The sequence below is a fragment of the Alternaria triticimaculans genome (genome assembly GCF_023758025.1).
Source record: "Alternaria triticimaculans strain BMP 0046 chromosome Unknown scaffold_11, whole genome shotgun sequence".
Taxonomy (NCBI): Eukaryota; Fungi; Ascomycota; class Dothideomycetes; order Pleosporales; family Pleosporaceae; genus Alternaria; species Alternaria triticimaculans.
The window spans coordinates 432,768-452,365 of record NW_026055968.1 but is presented as its reverse complement, the minus strand read 5'-3'; the positions used below and the strand labels follow the sequence as shown (position 1 = coordinate 452,365).

General features: G+C 53.7%; 3 protein-coding genes across 3 annotated transcripts; 1 reads left to right on the top strand and 2 right to left on the bottom strand.

Annotated features, from left to right (window-relative positions):
* Window positions 1–3,804: 3,804 nt before the first annotated feature.
* J4E78_007337 (uncharacterized protein) lies at window positions 3,805–5,469 on the bottom strand (the record flags this gene model as incomplete). The annotated part of the gene is made up of 1 exon (XM_049367944.1): window positions 3,805–5,469. The coding sequence occupies one exon, from the start codon at window positions 5,467–5,469 to the stop codon at window positions 3,805–3,807; it is 1,665 nt and encodes a 554-aa protein (XP_049220265.1).
* Window positions 5,470–5,816: 347 nt separating this feature from the next.
* Window positions 5,817–6,888, top strand: J4E78_007336 (uncharacterized protein; the record flags this gene model as incomplete). The annotated part of the gene is made up of 2 exons (XM_049367943.1): window positions 5,817–6,177; window positions 6,224–6,888. The coding sequence occupies 2 exons, from the start codon at window positions 5,817–5,819 to the stop codon at window positions 6,886–6,888; spliced, it is 1,026 nt and encodes a 341-aa protein (XP_049220264.1).
* Window positions 6,889–13,465: 6,577 nt separating this feature from the next.
* J4E78_007335 (uncharacterized protein) lies at window positions 13,466–17,479 on the bottom strand (the record flags this gene model as incomplete). The annotated part of the gene is made up of 9 exons (XM_049367942.1): window positions 13,466–14,653; window positions 14,705–14,762; window positions 14,813–15,085; window positions 15,134–15,820; window positions 15,843–15,882; window positions 16,394–16,469; window positions 16,518–17,206; window positions 17,272–17,366; window positions 17,472–17,479. The coding sequence occupies 9 exons, from the start codon at window positions 17,477–17,479 to the stop codon at window positions 13,466–13,468; spliced, it is 3,114 nt and encodes a 1,037-aa protein (XP_049220263.1).
* Window positions 17,480–19,598: the final 2,119 nt, after the last annotated feature.

Here is a 19,598-nt window from a genome sequence, read left to right as displayed (position 1 = left end):
TTACCTCACGATCGAGCGGTAGAAGGCGCCAACCAATCCATAGACTAGTAAACGTAAAGCTATCTTCATGTTTCTAGAGTCTCGTCTCGCTTATCTCTTGATCAGTTTCAGCGACAACATCACGCCATTGCTTCGCACGCGTGCTGTGGCATGGGCGATGTCCTCGGAAGTTGGGCATGACCGAGCCGGCCACGGCATTCATGCGATTAGTGTGGGAGAGTAACGCCAATTCTATGCCCATCATACAGCTAAATCGCTTCCTTCTCGCGGGCCAGCTTCTTGTTTGGCGAACCCAATCATAGCCACGCCGACGTATGATATGTAGAAGACGGGCATTTCCAAGGCTTAAGAAGTCACACTAGTGTTGGTACGATTGTTCGGTAGAAGTTCATGGTGTCTTTTTGATCGTGACAAGAACTTATGAACACAGATTGAAGAACACGTTGCATTATGGTTGGGCTTCGTCTACTATATCTTACACCTATCCAGGGAGATTGGCCGTGTGCTAGGCGGCCTGGGCGAACAAGACAGACCGGCTGACGCCCATCATCTGCACCACCAAGTCTTCTATATGCGGCAGGAGCTGCACTCCCCTCAGATCAGCCTTGCGCCCTAGCCTCTGGCGCTCGGTTGCTGCAAAGGCGTCTGCCCAATCCGTTCGCGTAATGTCGACTGCTGTGTACGAGAAGCCGTTCTGGAATAATGTCTCAGACCTGTATGAAGTGTCCCAAGACCCACCAAGACCTACTAGCACAAAAAGGTTGGCTGCTATGTATGCGGCAACACCGATTTCATCCGAGGCAATACGAGTGTATTCGGGTACGTAAGGGCTAAGCCTGGAGGCCCTCACGCATCGCCAAGGCGTTGGAGAAATTTCCAGAACACTTCAAAGTACTCCCAGGTTCTACATGGTCTATTAGAACAAAACTTTGGCATGCGATGTATGCGGCAAAGCTAGTTTCTCAAAAGGCGATACGAGCTTACCCAGGTACATAATGGCTAAGCCTGGAGGTTCTCACGGATCCTCGGAGCGTTGGGGAGATTCCTGGAAGTCTATGAAGTGCTCCCGGGCCTCTCGAGATCGGTGAGATCCAAAGTTCCCAAAGCCATGTATGCGGCAAAGCCAATCACGAATTCCAGATCTGGAGCGTCATGAGTAAAAGTCACCCAAATACTATCGCTCACGGTTGGGGTGCCCGTCTCGCATACGACGACCCCGCTGATCGTCTCGGCATCAGGGTCAGCGACATTCGAAACGGCGACGAGCTGGAAGGATGGCCCTGGCTGATGGTGGATAGTACTGCCGACAAAGCCATCCCACGCCTCAATCGGCTCGTCGGCTGGCTTAACGCCTTGGATACTGAAGAACTGCGACCTCGTCGCTGGTATCCCGTCAACAAGCGTATCGGCCAACCACGATGTAGATAAGCTCGCCACCTACTGGATGCTGGAGTGAAGTGGCAGGAACTCCAAACCCAGGACTATAGCGTGAGCGGGACTTGCGAGGCGTTTGGCTGATATGTACGGAACTGGGCCAGTATCTTTGAGATGCCGCCGACAAGAGAAAGAAGCGATCTAGACCCTACGAGAGCTAAGAGAGAAGAAGTACGAGAATAATTGTACGCAGGTATCGTCGCAAACGAAATGTACCATCGACGCCGCATATACCCAAACAGCATGATTACAATGTATGTAGTTGCTAGGGCTATGCGAACAGCAGCACAGAAAGAATCCTAGGTTTGACTCTAAGCGTGCTTTGACGCCAGGTCCGGTAATCCGCATGAACGAGACCTCGAAAGAGGTGTTGCGATGTGGACTGCCGCTGGTACGGGGATGGGAGCAATCCAAATCCTGTGCGAGCCCGTTGAGCGTTGCGGCGTCTCTCTCAAGAAACGTGATGTGTGAGGCGGTTAACATTTTCATGGATTGTGTTCCTTTATGGGTGCTTCCGAAAAAGAGGGCTTTCAACTCGACACTGATAAAATGATAGTGTGACTTCGCTATATCACTGAAGAGAGGCGCAAAAGTGGTTGGAACGAAGGCGCTATACCTGCGAGCCTGCACTCAATGCCAGGTTTCCAAGGTTCTATTCGCACATCTTGTCGCTAAAAGATTAGTCCAGACGCCTACATCAGCGTCGCGACAACCCAAAAGGCGGTAATACTAGGATGGTAGCTGCCAGGGCGTGGTCTGCGACAACGCTGAGTCGACACAGTCAGAGTACAGGGCGAGGCGGCTGGCGAGCGTCAGCGAGCCCGCCGCGCAGCGGCGCCCCCCTACAGAGAAGATTAGCATGGCCCCTGCACTAAGGATGACACGATCAATCAAAGAGAAGCTGCCGTTTTTTTGCTCTTGATCTGGCGCCGGAGTAGATAGGATATCTTGGAGGGATTTGCAATGCGATATCTGTGTTTGTGAAGATAGCAAAATGTGAAGTGCAGAGGAAATGGTGTTTTATCATTATTGTGCGGGGAGAAAGGTCGCTGGACCCTTGCGCAGCAAAAAGAGGGCCAAAAGAAGAGCTGGGCTCGACTCGAACCCGGGTCTCCACGCACCGATTTGGCGGAGGAGTCAGATCAAAGAGCAAAAAAATGGTAGCTTCTCTTTGATTGAGCGTGTCATCCTTAGTGCAGGGGCCATGCTAATCTTCTCTGTATCGTTTCAAATTGACCAAATGCCCGAAGGCGAAGGTTAGACAAATAAATCTGTATATATAATGAAGCGTTTGACGTTGCGCGCTGGGGCGCTCGAAAAGCTGGATCTGGGCTGGCGGCGGTCGGGAACACCAAAACTTGGAAGTGGGCCACGCTCGAACCACCAAAGCTTTGGAAAGTCATCGGGTGACCCGTGCATGTCCTGGAGCTGCATAATGGCTATCATAGGCGGGCTTCGCCCGCTGTGATAGCTATAACTGCTATTGCGACCATTGGTTGTCGTTATGTCATAACAGCCCATAGGACAACCAAAGTATATTCACCATCTCTTTCTTCTGTCAACGCAAGGTACGCAGATCGATGTATGCAGCTGACGGCAACGGTTTTTCGCTATGCGGATGCGTGCTAGTCGAGTAGTTGTCCTCCTTGGATGATCAGCGCCTCAATCCAGCGCGTTACAGTTGGACCTATCGTATATGCTTCCAGTGATCTTCGACATCGTAGGATTCGCTGGTGCTATTCGCGGTGTCCCTTACTAGTCGTTGAATTGGTTGTTAGCTGTCTGCATGATTTCGGAGTACTTAGGGAATTGCATCTGGAACTTCTCAGTGAACGACATGCACGGAGAGCAACCTGGTGTCTTCATATGAGATGAAAGTCAATTTCGAGGCGCGCAGTGATGCGACAGTACCACGGAGAGGAAATGTAAGTGTGTGAGAAACCCAGGCAAGTGGTACTGACTGTGATGTTTACCCCTCCACCCCACTCGCGCCTCGCGAAACTGCGGATTAGGAAGTAGCGCTTCAATATGGTCGTCACGGTCGCGCCTTCCAGATTTCGACTCAACTACACATGTACGTGGGAAGCAATGCACATGCCAGAACTAACGATGAGCGCTAACGTATATCCTGCAGTTATATGAGACGGTCTGCAATAACAACCTCATGATATGATGTATACTTTCAAGTCACCCTTTCTGTGCAACGCAACTCAGAGAACGGAATCTTTTTGGCATATCAGTATGTATGCGTAGGGCAAGTGGCCGATTTGAAACAATACCGCGCAAATTCACAGGCCCTGTGTCCAAGATGATGCGCACACACAGCACAGTTCAAATGAGAGGAGACAAGGGTATCATTACTACACACATCTACTCCTCCAACAAGTCCATCACCAACTGCGGAATGACCTGCACACCTTCACCCTGTATCGCACTAATCGGCACAGTCTGCACGTTGCGCCGCCACGCATGCTTGCGGTTGCTAGGATGGGGTTGCGCGCCCTTGCTCACCTCCTCCAGATACGCACGAAGAGCCTCAAAGTTGGCCTGCGTATCCGGCAAATCGGCCTTTGTCGCGACAACGAACCACGGCTTCGACGAGATCGGGGTTGTGCTCAGGAAGGGAAGAGGCTTCGGCGAAGGATCCAGATGCGGCGAGTCGAGGAGGTCGGACGCGTCGCTTGGTGGTGCTTTACCAGCGGGCGTGTATGTGACCATTCTGCGCTCCGTTTCGGCGTTGAGTTCCTTTCCGCGCAGCGTCTCATATTCGGATACTTCGCGCCAGAGCAGCTTGAGCGCTGCGACGGCATCACCGGCGGAAAGGTCGATGACGAAGGCGAGGACTGCGGCGCGCTCGATGTGTCGCAGGAAGCCTAGTCCGAGCCCTTTGTCTAGATGTGCATCTTCGATCAGGCCCGGCACATCGGCAATGGTAAAGTTCTCTCGCAACTCTCCATTGGGTCTGCGTGACCTGACAAGTGGTCGCCCCTTGTGGTCGTCTAGGACAACGGTGCCGACATTTGGCTGAAGGGTTGTAAAGGCCCAGTTGCCGACTCGCGCACGGCTGTTACTCAGGGCCCGGAGGAGCGTACTCTTTCCAGCGTTGGGTAGCCCTACCAGTCCCAGATCCGCAAGAATCTTCAATTCCAGTTGTAGTGATATCTTCAGGCCTTCGTCTCCACGCGTAGCCATCTTCGGTCTGTTGTTGAACGGCGTCATAAAGTGCGGGTTGCCCAAGCCGCCCATCGCTCCGGCTGCGATCAGCATGGGCGTCTCCATGTGCTTGTCCAAGTCCAGCCACATGGGCGCTTCCGGCTCGAGGGCTGCGAGATGCGATCTCCGCGGTGGAGGGAGCTTGGGAAACTTGATCCTGCTCAGCTCTGAGGGTATAGTGCCGGGGTAAACCAGCCATCGGTCTCTCCTGTAGCTGGGTTGTCCCTCCTCCAACTCCTCCGCTTCTTCATCCTGCTCCATCTTCCAGTGCTCCTCCTCCATGATTGCCACCGGATCATGTCTTTGTAGCTCGCGCACGATGGTCCCCACAGGCACCGTGATCAAGACGTCGGTCCCCCGCTCGCCACCTTTGACCTTGCCCTGTCCATTGCGCCCTCTGCCCGCCTTGATCTGTCGCCGTCTCGCAAGCTTATGTAACGACGTCTCGCCGCGGACTGCTTGGATGTAGACGTTGCCTCCACTGCCACCGTCGCCACCATTTGCAGGCCCCTCTTCAATGTATTTTTCCCGCAAGAACGAGACGCAGCCGTGGCCGCCGCCACCAGCTTCAACGGTAAGAATGCATCGATCGGCAAAAGGTGTGAGGGAGTAGTCGTCCGCCGTGGGATCTAGTCGCGAAGACTGCGCATTCGGATTCGCATCGGGCTGCTCAGCAGACGTGGAGTTGCATCTGAGCTGTAGCGGGAATCGTTTGCGGAGTGGACATCTGCGCGCTGCCGAGGCAAGTGGCACGTGGAGGAACGCAGGATACAGAAACGGCGTAAGCGTACCGCTGAGACTGTACGGACGAGCGAACGACATGCGTTGATTGCGACAGTGGCGTCGTTAGGAAGATATGTTCAGTCCTGTATATTTCAATCGTCAATATCGCGTCGCGGGACTAGCGAATGGCGGCCCCAGTTCCGATACATGATCTACAACGCTTGTCCAGGCTAGTCCTACATGCCTCGGTACCCAGCAAACCTCAAGAGTACATATGGCTTCCTGGGCATTTACTTCTGCCTTGGACAGGCGTTCAATCGTTTGCCTATCTTTCGCCCTTTCTTGGAAGCCCCCAAACTTCGTATCAGTACCTGCATAGTACCTGCCTCGACCCCCGTCAGCCCCCATTTTCAATAAACGCTCTCGCCCCATCTACCAGCCCCACCATGATCCGATGTGCCTTGCTCACACTGGCAGCCGTGCTGCTCAGAGTCGCCAAACCCGAGTACTTCAGACTTGGTGGGAAACTCGGTCTCTCCAGCAGTCAGCTTGTAACCCTCCATTACTACCTCAAGTGGGCGTTGCCGATATGGGCCCTTGTAGATTTCAACTCGGTGCTCAATCGCTTTGCCGAAAGGCGATGGATCTGGAGGACCGACAAGTCTATTTGGGATTGGAAGAATGAAGTCGCTGTAGTCACGGGTGGTTCGGCGGGCATCGGAGGCTGTGTGGTCAAGAAGCTCACCTCTCATGGCATCAAGGTCGCGGTTCTCGACGTTAGCCCCCTGTCAGAAATCTTTACCAAAGGTACGTTGCGGCACAGGATCGCCGTGTTTCAAGCTAATGATCTTAGATGAGCTTGCCCTCGTACGATACTACAAATGTGACATTACATCGCGAGACAACATCCATCAGGCGGCGGAAGCCATACGTTCCGACTTGGGCTCACCATCAATACTAATCAACAATGCTGGCATCGGTAACGCGTGGACTATCAAAGATATTCCCCAAGTCAATCTCAACAGAATGTTCGACATCAATCTTCTGAGTCACTGGAGTACCGTTCAAGAATTTCTCCCAGACATGCTCGCTAAGAAGAAAGGCCACATCATGGGCGTCGCAAGTCTTGCTTCTTTCGTTGCTCTCGCCGGTGCCGTGGATTACAGTGCCACCAAGGCGGCGCTTCTAGCTTTCCATGAAGGCCTAACACAAGAGATTAAGCATCGCTACAAGTGTCCAACGATCCAGACCTCCATGGTCCATCCCAACTGGACCAAGTCAGCAATCACCTCACACGAGGCACTTGCGGCGGGGCTGAAAAGCGTGCGCGCAAACATCCTGGAGCCAGAAGACGTAGCCGAGGCCATGGTGAACCAGATAGTCTCAGTCAAGAGTGGGCAACTGATTCTTGGCCCAGCGATTACTCCCATTATCCGAGCACTGCCTCTTTGGATCGGGGAGCTTATTCGCGATAGCCAAGCCAAGGTCGTCACCGGTGATGGCTCCACCGGCGCGTGAACGATTCCTTCGACACGGTGATGACAGGGAAGGGCGGCAGTTCCTACGGGCGGTACGGAGCGTACCCGTTCCAACCGCCTGGGGCCAGCAGCGTCAGTGAGAACTGCTTGTTCCAACCAGCAACGCCCCGCCGCAATCTCGAGAGGTTCGTTGGAATTTTACCGCGAAGCCGAATCAGCGGCACAGACGCCGTTGAGGTGGCAGAGGTTGGAGAGGGCTGCGCCACGTCAATATTCGGGGTCGGCAGTCAGCAGCGCTTCTTCTGTCAATTTAGCGAAGTCAATAGAAGGTATTTTGCGCAGCACATCATGGGTAATGCAACCAAAATGCCCACTTCTGACAACTGTTATAAACGATCGGGCGGCTGATGCACAATATGCGAACGATCGAGCGCCACAGCCGGAATCCTGAGCTAATCATAGCTGATGCAGTGAGTATTCTCGGGGTTGTAGGCAAGGTGTGTGGACTCAGCCCCAGTTCCTACAGCACCCATGCAAGGTACATTTCGCGCCTAACCCAACTCGGTCCGAACAAAGTGCAACCGTACGAAGGACCACGGCCTTGGGCACGAGGCGCGGAATTCAATAGTTATATGTTGCCTCTTTGTTGTCTGTTTCATCATCTCCGGGTATCTGCCGTGCTGCCTCCGCCTCGTTGTTGTTACTCTGCTTTGCTTTCCTCTAGTCATTCGTTTCAGATCTCATGAGCATGCAATGGGTTGGTTCGAGCGTGTTCTGTTCGCGTGTTGCACTGCATCTTTGGTAGTTGCGAGTAATGTTGAATCAGGTTCAAAGAGTAAGTGGAGCGCTGGTAGATGGTTGCATTAACTCATGTTATACAGCTGCAAGCCTCTCTAATACTCATCTCACGAACGAGAGATCTCCTATAATTCCACGGCGCGATTGGCATTTTCGCAATGATACGAGCACATCAGAGATAATTCCAACAAGCCTAAGCATATCAGCTACATCGACGCTCTACTACTCTACGACAGTGGACTCTATTACGACGTCGAAGTCCGAGATCAACGCGCCGTCAACAGCCACTATCCAGACTACCAGCTCCTCTCGCCAGCCAAATCCAAAGAAACAAGACTCAGATGGAACAACAAGCTCATATGGTAGCGCAAGTAGCAGCGCGTCTGCAATATCTTCTGCTGCGGGCGAGTCGGCGGCGATATCCCTGATCATCACAGAAACGCAGCAGCTATCTGCACCATCATCAATCTCTTTGATCGATCAAATACAGACATCCATATCTGTTCAAGCATCTTCGATTCCAGTAGGAGCTTCTTCTTCTACGCGCGCATCATCCACAGTTCAGGTCTCACCTGTCACTTCGGAGGTCAAGTCGACCGCGAGTACATCCACACCGTCTACAACATGGATGATTGCGGAATCATCACGAGCGTCAAGCATTCCTTCGCCTGCCAGTACATACTCCGTCCCAGTCTCTCATATGGCTGTGTCAAGCCTGGTGATAGTTCCTTCGCAGACCTCGCAGTCTCCATCTTCGACCTCCACCGTCGATGTTACTGCGATCACATCAACCAAGTCTATTCCCTCGGCCTCTTCACAAGGAAAGATCACTAGTGAGCCCACAAAGGCTACAGGACTACTTCAGCACTCTGTATCTAGCCTTAACAGCTGGGTGGCATCAAGCTCCGCTCCCGCTGTCATTGGAAGTGGAAGCAGTAGCCTCGCATCTCCGGCTTCCATCGCAGACGCGGCCACACCAATCAGTGTCGCATCTCAACCGGCACAATCGTCTGCTTCAACAAGATACGCCAATCTGCCATCGGTTCAGGACAATGCACCACTTAACACGTCGGCAGCAACCCCTTCCGCCTCAGCCCATCTCGAAAGCAGTGTGGTTGGTCCCTCATCAATTCCGACTCTCTCCAGTATTTCACTCTCCCGGACGAGCATCACTTCTACACCAGCATCCTTGGTAGCTTCGACGAGCTCAGTGATTGCGAGCACGCTATCAAGCTCTGCTCAGCCCAGCGTAACAAAGACCGAGACTCCTACATCGAATGTAACCGCATCTGTTCAATCTAGCAGCTCTCGGATCGACAGCTCGACTTCGAGCGGCAGCGTCACGACCTCTGCATCTACCAATCCCGATAAAACCCCTTCTTCAACCATGACTCGACCGCAACCCATACCCATTAATCCAATTAACGGTAACATGACAAGGCCAACAAGCTCGATTGCTACTACGTCAGCGCAAACAACTGGGTACATATCTCCGCCGGCACCAGGAAACGGCACCGTCTCCTCCTCGTTGGCTTTCGAAACCACATACTCGGCAGCAAGCAGCTTCGCAAGCACTGTTACGATTTCGTCATCTTTTGGCTTATCTGGCTCTTTCACACAAACCTTCATCGTGTCGAAGACGAGTCAGATCTCGAGTACTGCGACATCTAGTCAGGCGGCGGAGATCTCAGATGCACCACTTTGGGGGAGCGATCCAACAACTGCGCAATCAACCCCCGCTTCAGGAATTTCCGCGTCGTCTTCCGTGGACTTGGGACTTTTACCTTTTCCGCTTGAACCTCCGCTTCAAACGGCACCTACTGGGTGGACGAACAGCTCAACTTCAAGCGCCACTGGTCAAACTTCTACTCCTGGAGCTCCGTTGGTTCCGACTAGTATTGCCAGTAGTTTCCTTGCAAGCAGATCAGGTACCTTGCGCGATATCTTTACATCAAGTCCTCTCTCATCCACCGCCACGTCTGCTATTCTCTCTACTCCTACATCGCTCAGCGGCTTCATAACGAAGACGAAGACGGGGACTGAGAGCTCGGTTCTCAGCTCACGCACAAGTTCGATGTTTACAAACACCTACGACACTACCCTGAGGACCCGAACTTTGACGAACGCGCCCACGAGCAGTGCTACCGAGACAGAGGCCGCTGCAGCTCCACCCTCGAAGCCACTGACGCCAGAGCAGACTGCCGGGGTCGCTATAGGAAGCACAGCTGGAATCCTACTTGCTATAGTCGCCGCGATCTTCGTCGCTCGCCGCTATCATGCTATTCATACGGCAAAGCGTGGGAGCGGTGGCTCGTCCGGTGTCTACCCCAAACTGGGGTACTTGTACGATCCTTCACTCGGCGAGAACGGTGGCAGTGGCAGTGCATCCGATGATGCACTCATATTCATGTCTGGTGGAGCGAGTGGCTTGCCTTCGACTGGAAGCAGAACACCACCTCGCGTGCCGAAGAACTCTCGCGAGTACGATCCTCGCGGTTGGCTCAACATCAGTGCGCAGAACTACAGCGACCCTGGCAACCCATGGAGAGAAGACCCATTCAGAGATCCCGAAGACCCCTTCAAAGACGCCTTTAGAGACTGGAGAGGTAGTGATGCGATTACCTCGCCGAGTGATCCTGGGTCTGATCTTGTTGCGGAGGTGACAAAATATGCTGCGGGCCCGCAAAGACCTCTCCCCCCCGTACCAGCGTCTCTGACACCACTCTTCCGCGACCATGTCATCCCATCGCCGACTATAAGTCCAATCATGAATAGCTGCAGCCTAAAGCGTAGTCATTCAGTATCATCGAGACGAAGCAGTGTCAAGAGCCAAAGGTCTTTAAGGAGCCTTCGTGCCTGTCCTTCGCCAGATTCCGAATCGAGAAACGTCCCACCGATATCTCCTTCCTGGCGTCGAGCGAGTAAGATCCTAGCATCTATTAGAGAAGGACACGCGGACGACCCTCTTCCAGATCCGATCGAACATGACCTGCTTCTGCCAGTCGATGTAAGATCGGAGACACCGGATTCAGTGATGGTACATGTATATGCGCCAGCACCTGTAAGCAGGACGCCATTGCGACCGATGTTGTCTACGATACTGTCGGACGACGAAATGTCATTACCAAGCATAGCAGCCGCAAATTCATTAGCAGTTGTACCACCTCGGTCAACTGGTAGCATCCTCTTTCCCACACTCAAAGACGACCGATACGCATACACTTCACTCCCTTCAACCAACATCCCAACACCATCACCACCACATTCCGAACGAGCAGATAGCGACAAAACAATAACCCAATCCACCTACTCCGTCCGCCCATCATCTCCAACCCCAACAACCACTTCTGCACCTCGGAACAAAGGTTGGGAAGAGATTAAACGCACATCCAACGGCTCATCCAGTCTCATGTCCTCGCGCCCGCCAACACCACCTTTCCACCACTTCGCTCTTCCACCGCGACCCAATCTCACCCCTCCGCCTCCCCTCAAGAAACGCTCTTTGATTCAACTCCGCCGCAAGACACCCTTGGCTGGCCCCGGTCAACTTTTGGTTCCGCCTCACAACCATTACGCTTCTCCTTCGTCTTCGCCCTTGACGGTGCAGACGAACTTCATGGTCAATTCGAACAAGAGCTTCGAAGGGCCAAGGATGAGTTTGCTAGCCAAGGTGCACAGCATGAGTGATATGAGAGACGAGACAGCGAGTCCGAAGAAGAAGAAAGGCATTGGGCTTGGGATTGGATATCGCGATTCCATCTCGCGAAGGGTAGGACGGGTTTCGAGATGGGGTCCTGAGGATGTGGGGACGAAGTTTTGAGGTTTTTCCTTTGGCTTTGGCTTTGGCCACGGTTTTGCATGCAGTATATCTCCTTCAAGTCTTCAGTGCCTGTCGATGCATTCCAGGCGACACTTATATCCCTTAAGTTTCAGTACAACGGTCTATCATAGCGACTCCGCCCAATGTCGAACGAAGCGTTCCACCACGCCTCTCTCATGTCTCACTTTTCCAGCAGTTTTCCTGGGGCGTCTTGCTTGAAGCGTTATACACATTAGATAGTCCCACTCTATGCTGTTACTCCGTTCACTGCGCTACACAAACACTTCTCTTGTATATAGGATCTGTGTAGCTAGTTTCTAATTCTACTTAATAAACATGAAGACCCGTACTTTTTGTCGCAGCACTCATGATTGAACATTTTACCGCAGCCACTTTTCGAGTAGCGAATGCATAAGGTAAATGACAATGTCAGTATAACGAGACCGCTCACGTTATCTCTGCATAACAGAACAACAATACGATGCTCTTACTCTTCTCGGTCAATGCATCGTACATCACTTTCTTGCGGTGAGAGCCTCATGCAATCTTCTCACCCCCAACCATCTGCATACACAACTTCCTTGCAAACACCTACATACATCACCGGTAGGCACCATCTTACCATCTCAAGACCAATGCAACCCACCCACGCACTAAACCCACGCGCACCACGCTACCCAGGATACCCTTCGCCCATCTCCTCCCACACCAGTACCACACCCATCGTACGATCGCATCCGTATTCAAACTTCGCCAAACCCCCCATTCCCATTCCCATTTTCCCAAAACAGCCTTTGGGCATCCATCCTACCTACAAGGTCAGGTCAGGTTCAAGTCTGCCCGTCACATTTCGCTAGTCCCAAACCTTATCCCTACATACACCGGCGCGCGCCCGACTACCACGCGTAACTGGCTGCCGGGCGCCGGGGCAACTTTCCGGGCTGCCCAGCGACCTAATACGCTGGCGCCAAAGTCAGGGTAATTGTGCTTGTTCCTGGGAGCGGCACGCGATTATCGGAAGCAAGAGGAGCATGGGACAAAACTAGGCCTTGGGTGGTAAATGCGCGCACCTGCTTTTACCCTGTCTACGTCTGCAGTCTGTGCCTTCGCGCGCGTCTGTGAGCTGCTGCATGCACGATGGTGGTGTTGCGTTTTGTGGGAACGGAATCATGAAAAAATTTGGGCTGGCTTCAGGGATCGCGTGCACTGGTGCATCGTGCATGTATGTATCTTTTGTTTTTCGTATCTCAGCTTCGTATGTACATGCAAGGCTAGCATCGTGCAGTTTAGGCGGCGGTAGCGGTGAACCGCGAAATGGCCTTCGAACCCTCTCGCGATCGAGCCGCAGAATGCAGGCTGGGCTGTGGACGGAGAGAACTCCGGTGCACCATCGCCTTGCTTTTTCTCAGCCTTCTTTGCCCACATCCGAGCCCTGCCGTGGATGAAGAGGGTGTTCAGCCGAGTTCGACCGGGGGCTTCTCCTTCTAGAAAGAAACGACGACCTGCATATGAGATGAAACGAAAAAGCAAAAACGCAAACGTCATTCGGGGATTAGCAGCACGAGGAGATTTGCAATCTCGTATGCAGGATGATCTCTCGTTTGATGCTCATGGTTCGCACTGGGGTATAATCTAATAGTGTTTGTACATCGTAATATTGGGACCGTAGAAGATCCGGGGCCCAAGAAATTCCCCCAGCGAACCATTCTGGGATGGTGTGGCCTGGGCTTTCCAGGGCAGAATGCGGCTTCCTCCGCGCCTCGTGGAAGATGATCCAGAACGTGATAGCCAGAAGTGTATCCTACAGATCGTTCCAGATCGTACTCGCCTTCAATGGACCAAAGTCGAAAGCGAGATTCGCTGCTCCAACACATGCATCGCCAGTATCCTCCTCCACCCTCTGGCCATCAGCTTCGAGCCAAAAACAAAGGCGCTGACAGCCACCACCGACCTTCACCACCATGGTTTGATGAATCACCGATATGCTCGCGGACAGGCATCAGGCCACGTCTGAGCCGCTGCGCTTGTTCCTCCTACGAGCCCACAGCTCGTGAAGCCACTTGTGAGATGCTTCCACGTCGGTGGGACCGGGGCACAGCGGGAGCCTCTGTCGGTATTCCTTCTCATACTTGCGGATCGCCAAGTGAAGCTCGATCTCCTGTGACATGCTCTCCAGCAGCATCTTTGCTTGTTCATGATCCTTGGGGAGGGTGTTAAGAGTCGCTTCAGCCACAACTTTAGCTTCGTCCGCCGACACTCGAGAAAGGTTGCAGAAAAGCTGACGCTTGAAAAACTCCATGGATGTATCCAGGAGAGGTGCCAGCCCGCCAAGCTCGCGAGTGAGGATGAGCTGAGCCTCCGTGTACATCCAAGATCGCGTCGGGTGAAGTGAGCTGCGATGCAGTAGCTGCACTTCAAGAGGGTTTACCTTGGTGGCACCTGCACGGACACAGTTCTGCAGCTCCTGTCTCAGTCCGTTGGCGTCGAGGCATGAGTTGAGAATGGGGTTGTCAGAGTTGAGGTTAACGCCCTGAGTCTCAGCCTTGTTGATGCGGACCCAGACGAAGAGGGTGTGCACTTGTCCTGGAAACAATCGGCGAATCTCCTTGTCTCCACAGACAAAGAGAATCTCACAACCTGCCTTAGTCCGGAGTTCGACCGTAAAGTCAAACAGTTCGCCAACAGGCTTCTCAGACCGAGCATTCTTCAAGATACGCTTGATGCGACCGGACGTGGATTGGTACTTGGACCAGTTGCTGGCGAAAACGTTCTTGCAGCAGTCTTTAAGACAGATGGTATCCTGGAACTCTGGTTCGCGGCGATATGGGAGCAGCGCAGGATTGATGCGGTGAATGTAGATATCCGGAAAGGACTTCGATACATCGTGCAAGACATGGGCTGCAGGAGACAGCACGATGACATGAGTTCGACCGGCCTTGAGGTGCTCGCCCTGCATGGATCTCGCGATGCCAAGGATGACATCAGTCATGGACGGGTTCGGACGAGGCGGATGCCAGACTTGCGAACCAGAGTGCGCGATCCTAGACGTCAAATCCTGAAAGATCTCATCGACTTCCGTACAGACGGGTCGAAGTGCATAAAGCACTTCTGGCCTGTTTCCGGTGACATCACGGTGGGTGCAGTGAGTAGTGTAAAGCGCCACGCGATCCTCGCCGCCAAGATGATACTAAAAAGGTTAGTAGATTGCTTCTGAGCGACATCAACGATGGTGGTTTACCAAGGCTCCATTAACCGCATCCAGCGACCTCTCGAGACAAGCCGGAGTCACATAGTAACTGTACAGAATGTCAGCTGGCATCGTGGATCCCGCCATGCAGGCACTTACCCGTTGTCTACCACGAAGATCACATCAATACCGGTGTCGGGCAGAGGCTTTCGGTTGTGCAGGACACCCTCGATCTCGATAGCAACGCCGATGTCTTGGTAATCCTCGGTGAGAAGCTTGACCTCAGGGAACAGTCTAACCGCTGGGCGCAGGGTTGTTGGCAAATGGGAGGTCAAGTCTGACACCTGTGCCTCCGAAGCCTCATGGTCAAAGTCAGTCGGGGAAGGAATGCGCTTCGAGATACATCCTATGATGGAGGTGAACTCGTTACCGCTGGATCATATCAGTGACTGTTGCATAGCTTCGCAGATGTTCACGTACTTGCGGGCGTTTCGTAGCAGGTAAGCCCCGACAGCTTCATCGTCCGGATGCTGCACCTCTGAGCCTTCTTCAGTCTCTTCGTGAGCCGCGAGCGCTGTAGCTGCTGTTGGCGACGTTGCACCCGGTATATCGCTAATACCAGCGCTAGTCTCTCCAGTGTTGTGGCGGCGTAGGAGAGGTAGACCACTGGTAAACGATCGAAGCTTTGACGACATGCGCCGCTTCAGTGGTTCGGCGTGACCTTCAGTGTTGCTGATCGCCTTCTCGAGAGCCTGCTGCGCGTTCATGTGTTCAGCGCTGTCGGCGACGAAGAGAGGGTGCGCAGCCTCGCTCGACGCCACATCGATCAACGGCCAAGGGGTAAGTGCAGTGGTAGGCATAGAACGTACTGGGTCGCCGTTTTCGGGCTCGACATGGCTGTTCTTGCGCGAGAACGCCATCTGGTCTCCAAAGCTGGATCCTGAGGCTGAGGACCGACTGTTTCTGTTCTTGCGTATCGTCAGAGGCTGGTCGCTCGGCGCACGACTAAGAGGCAGAGGTGTTACGGTCCACGACAAAGGTACTCTGAGCGGCTGCGCCCAGTCAAAGACGGATGAGTTGAAGCTGTAGTCGGGCGGTGACTCCCAGATATCGCTCTTGATCTCGTCGATGATGTCGTCTAGCGGACCGAACACGTACTGATCGTCGCTATAGGTAGGAGTTGACTTACGAAATATTCGCCTTCGAAAAGTAGCTTTTCGCGATTTCTTCTGGATGTGGAGGGGAGATGGGCAGAGAGGCGCGCGGTCCAGAAAGACGCTGCCAGCTGTTGTTGTTGTGATCATTATGGACGCGTCCCAATTAGGCACAAATAAAAGCCCAGTCACCGCGGCGCGCTCTCATTCACCTCGACTTTCTTGAGAACGCGTGGCCTTGCTATCAACAGTGACGTCAGATGGCAAACGGAATCTGGGAGATGGATAAGAAGAGTAGGCAATGCCCAAGTTGAGATGTAGAGTGGATGTGCGAGAAGAGGTAGGAAGCCCAACGGTGGGGTGAGGTTTAAAAGTGAGAGGCACTGCTACAAGCCGGGAAGGTGCGAGGTGGGCACGTCAACAAACCTACGATGCCCCTTCCTACTTCTGAAAAAAAGACAATCTCATCAAGAACTCGCACCAAGACGCGTTCAAGTTCATGCTTAGCTTCTGAACGGCAACGCATAGCTTGTACCAGATATTTGATGTGGACTGTAATCGAAACAGTCCTCCCATTACGCCTCACCCAGTTGTGCGGCAGCCACTTCTAAATGTCTCTTCATCTTCTCGTGCATCTCATCGTCCGCCTCGCGAAAGCGAATCTATCACATGAGTAAGTAGTGGCTTAGTCAGATATGGCTGCGACCTACAATGTCTTCTCCAGCGCCAGTGCCGAACAGGACTGGTTCCGATATACTAGCCTTGACTGCTTTTCTTACACGTTCCTCCCAGACCCCCTCCCAGTTCCACTCTCCAGGTCGGCGATTACGTCCCAATGCAGATGAACCTTCTGACTTGTCCGTTGTGGAAGGGTCGGGACTTGGAGTTGCTCGGTCTGACTGTTGCGATTGCAATATCGGAGCGCGGTGGGCCCGCCACGCATGATACGCGCCTGGGTTCGCAGCAGCCTCTAGCGGAAGTGAGTCCAATATTGACTCCTCACTAAAGGTCGAGCGGATGTACTCTAGCATGCGCACAATGGAGTACTCCGCAGTAGACTGAGAAGCCCCGAGGACGCCAGATACGACGTTGGAGTCGGATCGCGCGGGAAAAGCATTTGAAGATCCACTGACATCGCGAGAACTCGGTACAGATCTTCGAGCTCTGCCGAACCAGTGCGGGAAGCCGTGCCGGAGACTGAAGCCTCCTGGTGGCAGCCGTTCCTCATCCGTGGCACTGACCGTATCCGTGTCGGCGGAGCCAGTCGTGTAAGTATACGTGGTAAGTGGCGTGAGCAGCGGGTGAAAGACATCGGTAGAAAAGGTCACGAGGGGGGGTATAGTAGGATAGCTGGGTGGGAAGGAGATTTGGAAGCGTAAGACTGCAGGTGCATATGGTCCTGTCAAACGTGAATAACGTCGCAAGGAACGCAACGCCGTGGCGTAGCCCTATAGAACAGCCTACCTTTTCGCACGAATATTACACCTACCCACAGTGTTGGGTCGCCGGGCGTGATGCTCAAGAAAACGCCATCAAGCTGTGCATAGCGCAGACGGGTGCTGTGCAGAGTTAGGAAGCGCCGCTGCTAGCCGTGTGCCTCGACTCACAACTCGACGAGAAGATGCTGCTTCCGAAACGACGGGAGAGCCGACGCAGAGACGGACAACGGCATCTCGAGAGCAACGATGATGGTTGTAGGTCGTTCGGCATCTGCAAGCACGGCGCCTGCGATAGAGAGCCGAACCTTGGAAGCGCGTTCGACGCTAGTGCTAGCCGATCTGCGTTCTCACCTGCTTGAGTCTAACGCGCTTCCCCGCCTGCCATTCGTTGAGCGTGCAACACCACCAACACCCTTCTGTATCTCACCGGGTCGCGAAAGGAGATGCGCGCATGGTAGCATCGTGGGGGATCTGGGCTGCCCATCAACGTGGCAGTTTGCGAGTGGTGTTTGATGAGGTCGAGCTGATTATTCGTGGATGCAACGCCCTGTCGAACACCATCCCTACACCACCTCTACATATATTCGCGGTAACACTGCATGCATCTTCCTCACCCGCCCGATGCCGGGCTGCCGCTCCATCCCCGTCGTCCATCTATGTCAGACATGCTCGGGACGTCATCTGCGGCCCTGGGACAAGGCTCTGTCTGCATGCTGAGACCGAGTATCTGTGCCGACACACTCGCAACGGTCCGGCTGAACGCACACCACCGGACTCACGTCAGAATACCATGGAGGGTGCATGACCGCATGCGCCGTTGGGACTGGCGAGTCAGAGCAGAACTGGCTCACACACACCTACATCGTCTCGAAACGCCTGTGTCGGGACATGAGGTTAGCCATCCCGCTTTGCGCTTGCCGAGCCAGCCTATACACCAGCATCAGGATAATCAACTTTCGCCCTCCTACGCTTATTTCGAGACGCTGTGCCGCACTGGTGATGATTGATGACCACGTCGTACAAGGCTCGGGTCGAAATGCGCTGGCTCCAGTCAGCCCACTATTGGTAGCCTAAGGCGATGGTATTACACGTCGTCGCAACCGAGGGCAGAAGAAGGCAGACAAAGCTTCGCACCTAGAAACGACGCCGCATCGAGCATCTACCTGATGCAGAATGATCGGGCAGCATCATTCCGATCGACCCACGCTGCCGGTTTCAAGGCTGGCTTTTCGTTTTTGTACACTCGTGCCGACAAGCGCGTGAACACCCCAATCCTCCGAAATCTCTCTAACCCACGCCGCCTGCATCTGCTGTCATCTTCGTCGCGGCACGACGCTATGAGTTATGCTATTGCCTAAGGGCAAAGAAGCATGGTGTCATTCTCGGAGGATTCCAGTAGAGCAATAAGAGGGCCAGGGGGCGTAAACCTAAAGGCGCTAAAAAAGGCGGTGGCTGTCTCAGACGCTTCCATCTTCTTGCGAACCCTGTCCCTCGCGTGGAAATCTGCAGGCCAGCCTTACATATCCACACCGCCATGACCGCTTAGGCCAGGTTGCGTCGAAACAGCCGTTGTGCCCTGGACACCTTTGCACCAGCAAGCAGAGATCGCTGGTATACCGCGACAGCTCACTTACAGCACATGACGGAAGCATGTCCGGGGCCCACCGGAAATGGGAGTGCTGGCAAAACCTAATCAAGCGGTCTGAAATGGGCAGCAGTACAGATGCTACGTCGCCGCAGAAGGGCGCAGAGCCTCGTCAGCTGATGGGGGTCCTAGGGTTATGATGCCTTGATGACTGATGAGAATGCAATCACGATGTGTGACCAGCAATGACAGATGCAAGCAGCAAGCCACGTCCTGCGACCCGGTTGGGCCCAATGCGCAGGCGTGGGAAGCTTCGAAACCACGCTGACCGGACAGGGGGGCAGAGAGATGATACCTGGGGCAGCAAATGAAATCGCCGCACGCCTAGTGCCAGGTTGCGATCTGAGGGATACGAAACGCGCTGCGTCGTCCTCCTCGGCCATTCAAGCGCCGCGACTCGTGCCTTGTGGCGCTGACGACCATCCGGATCGCCAGGCATTGCAACAAAGCGACGTTGTCTAATGCGCATTGCCGCGTGACCGGTTGGTGTGCATCTGCCGAATAGGCATGGAGTACACCGCTATTTTTTGGGGGTTTGTCGGAGCAATCAAGCAGCAAGGTATGATGCCATGACAGACGCTCATCATCAATGACAGCGAGGGCCCCAGCTGCATGGCCCAAGCTGCTTCTCGAAATTCTGCGGCGAATCTTCTGACTCGCCTCACGTCAAAAGTCTGACCGCGGCTTGGTGTCCTGGTGCCCCTGAA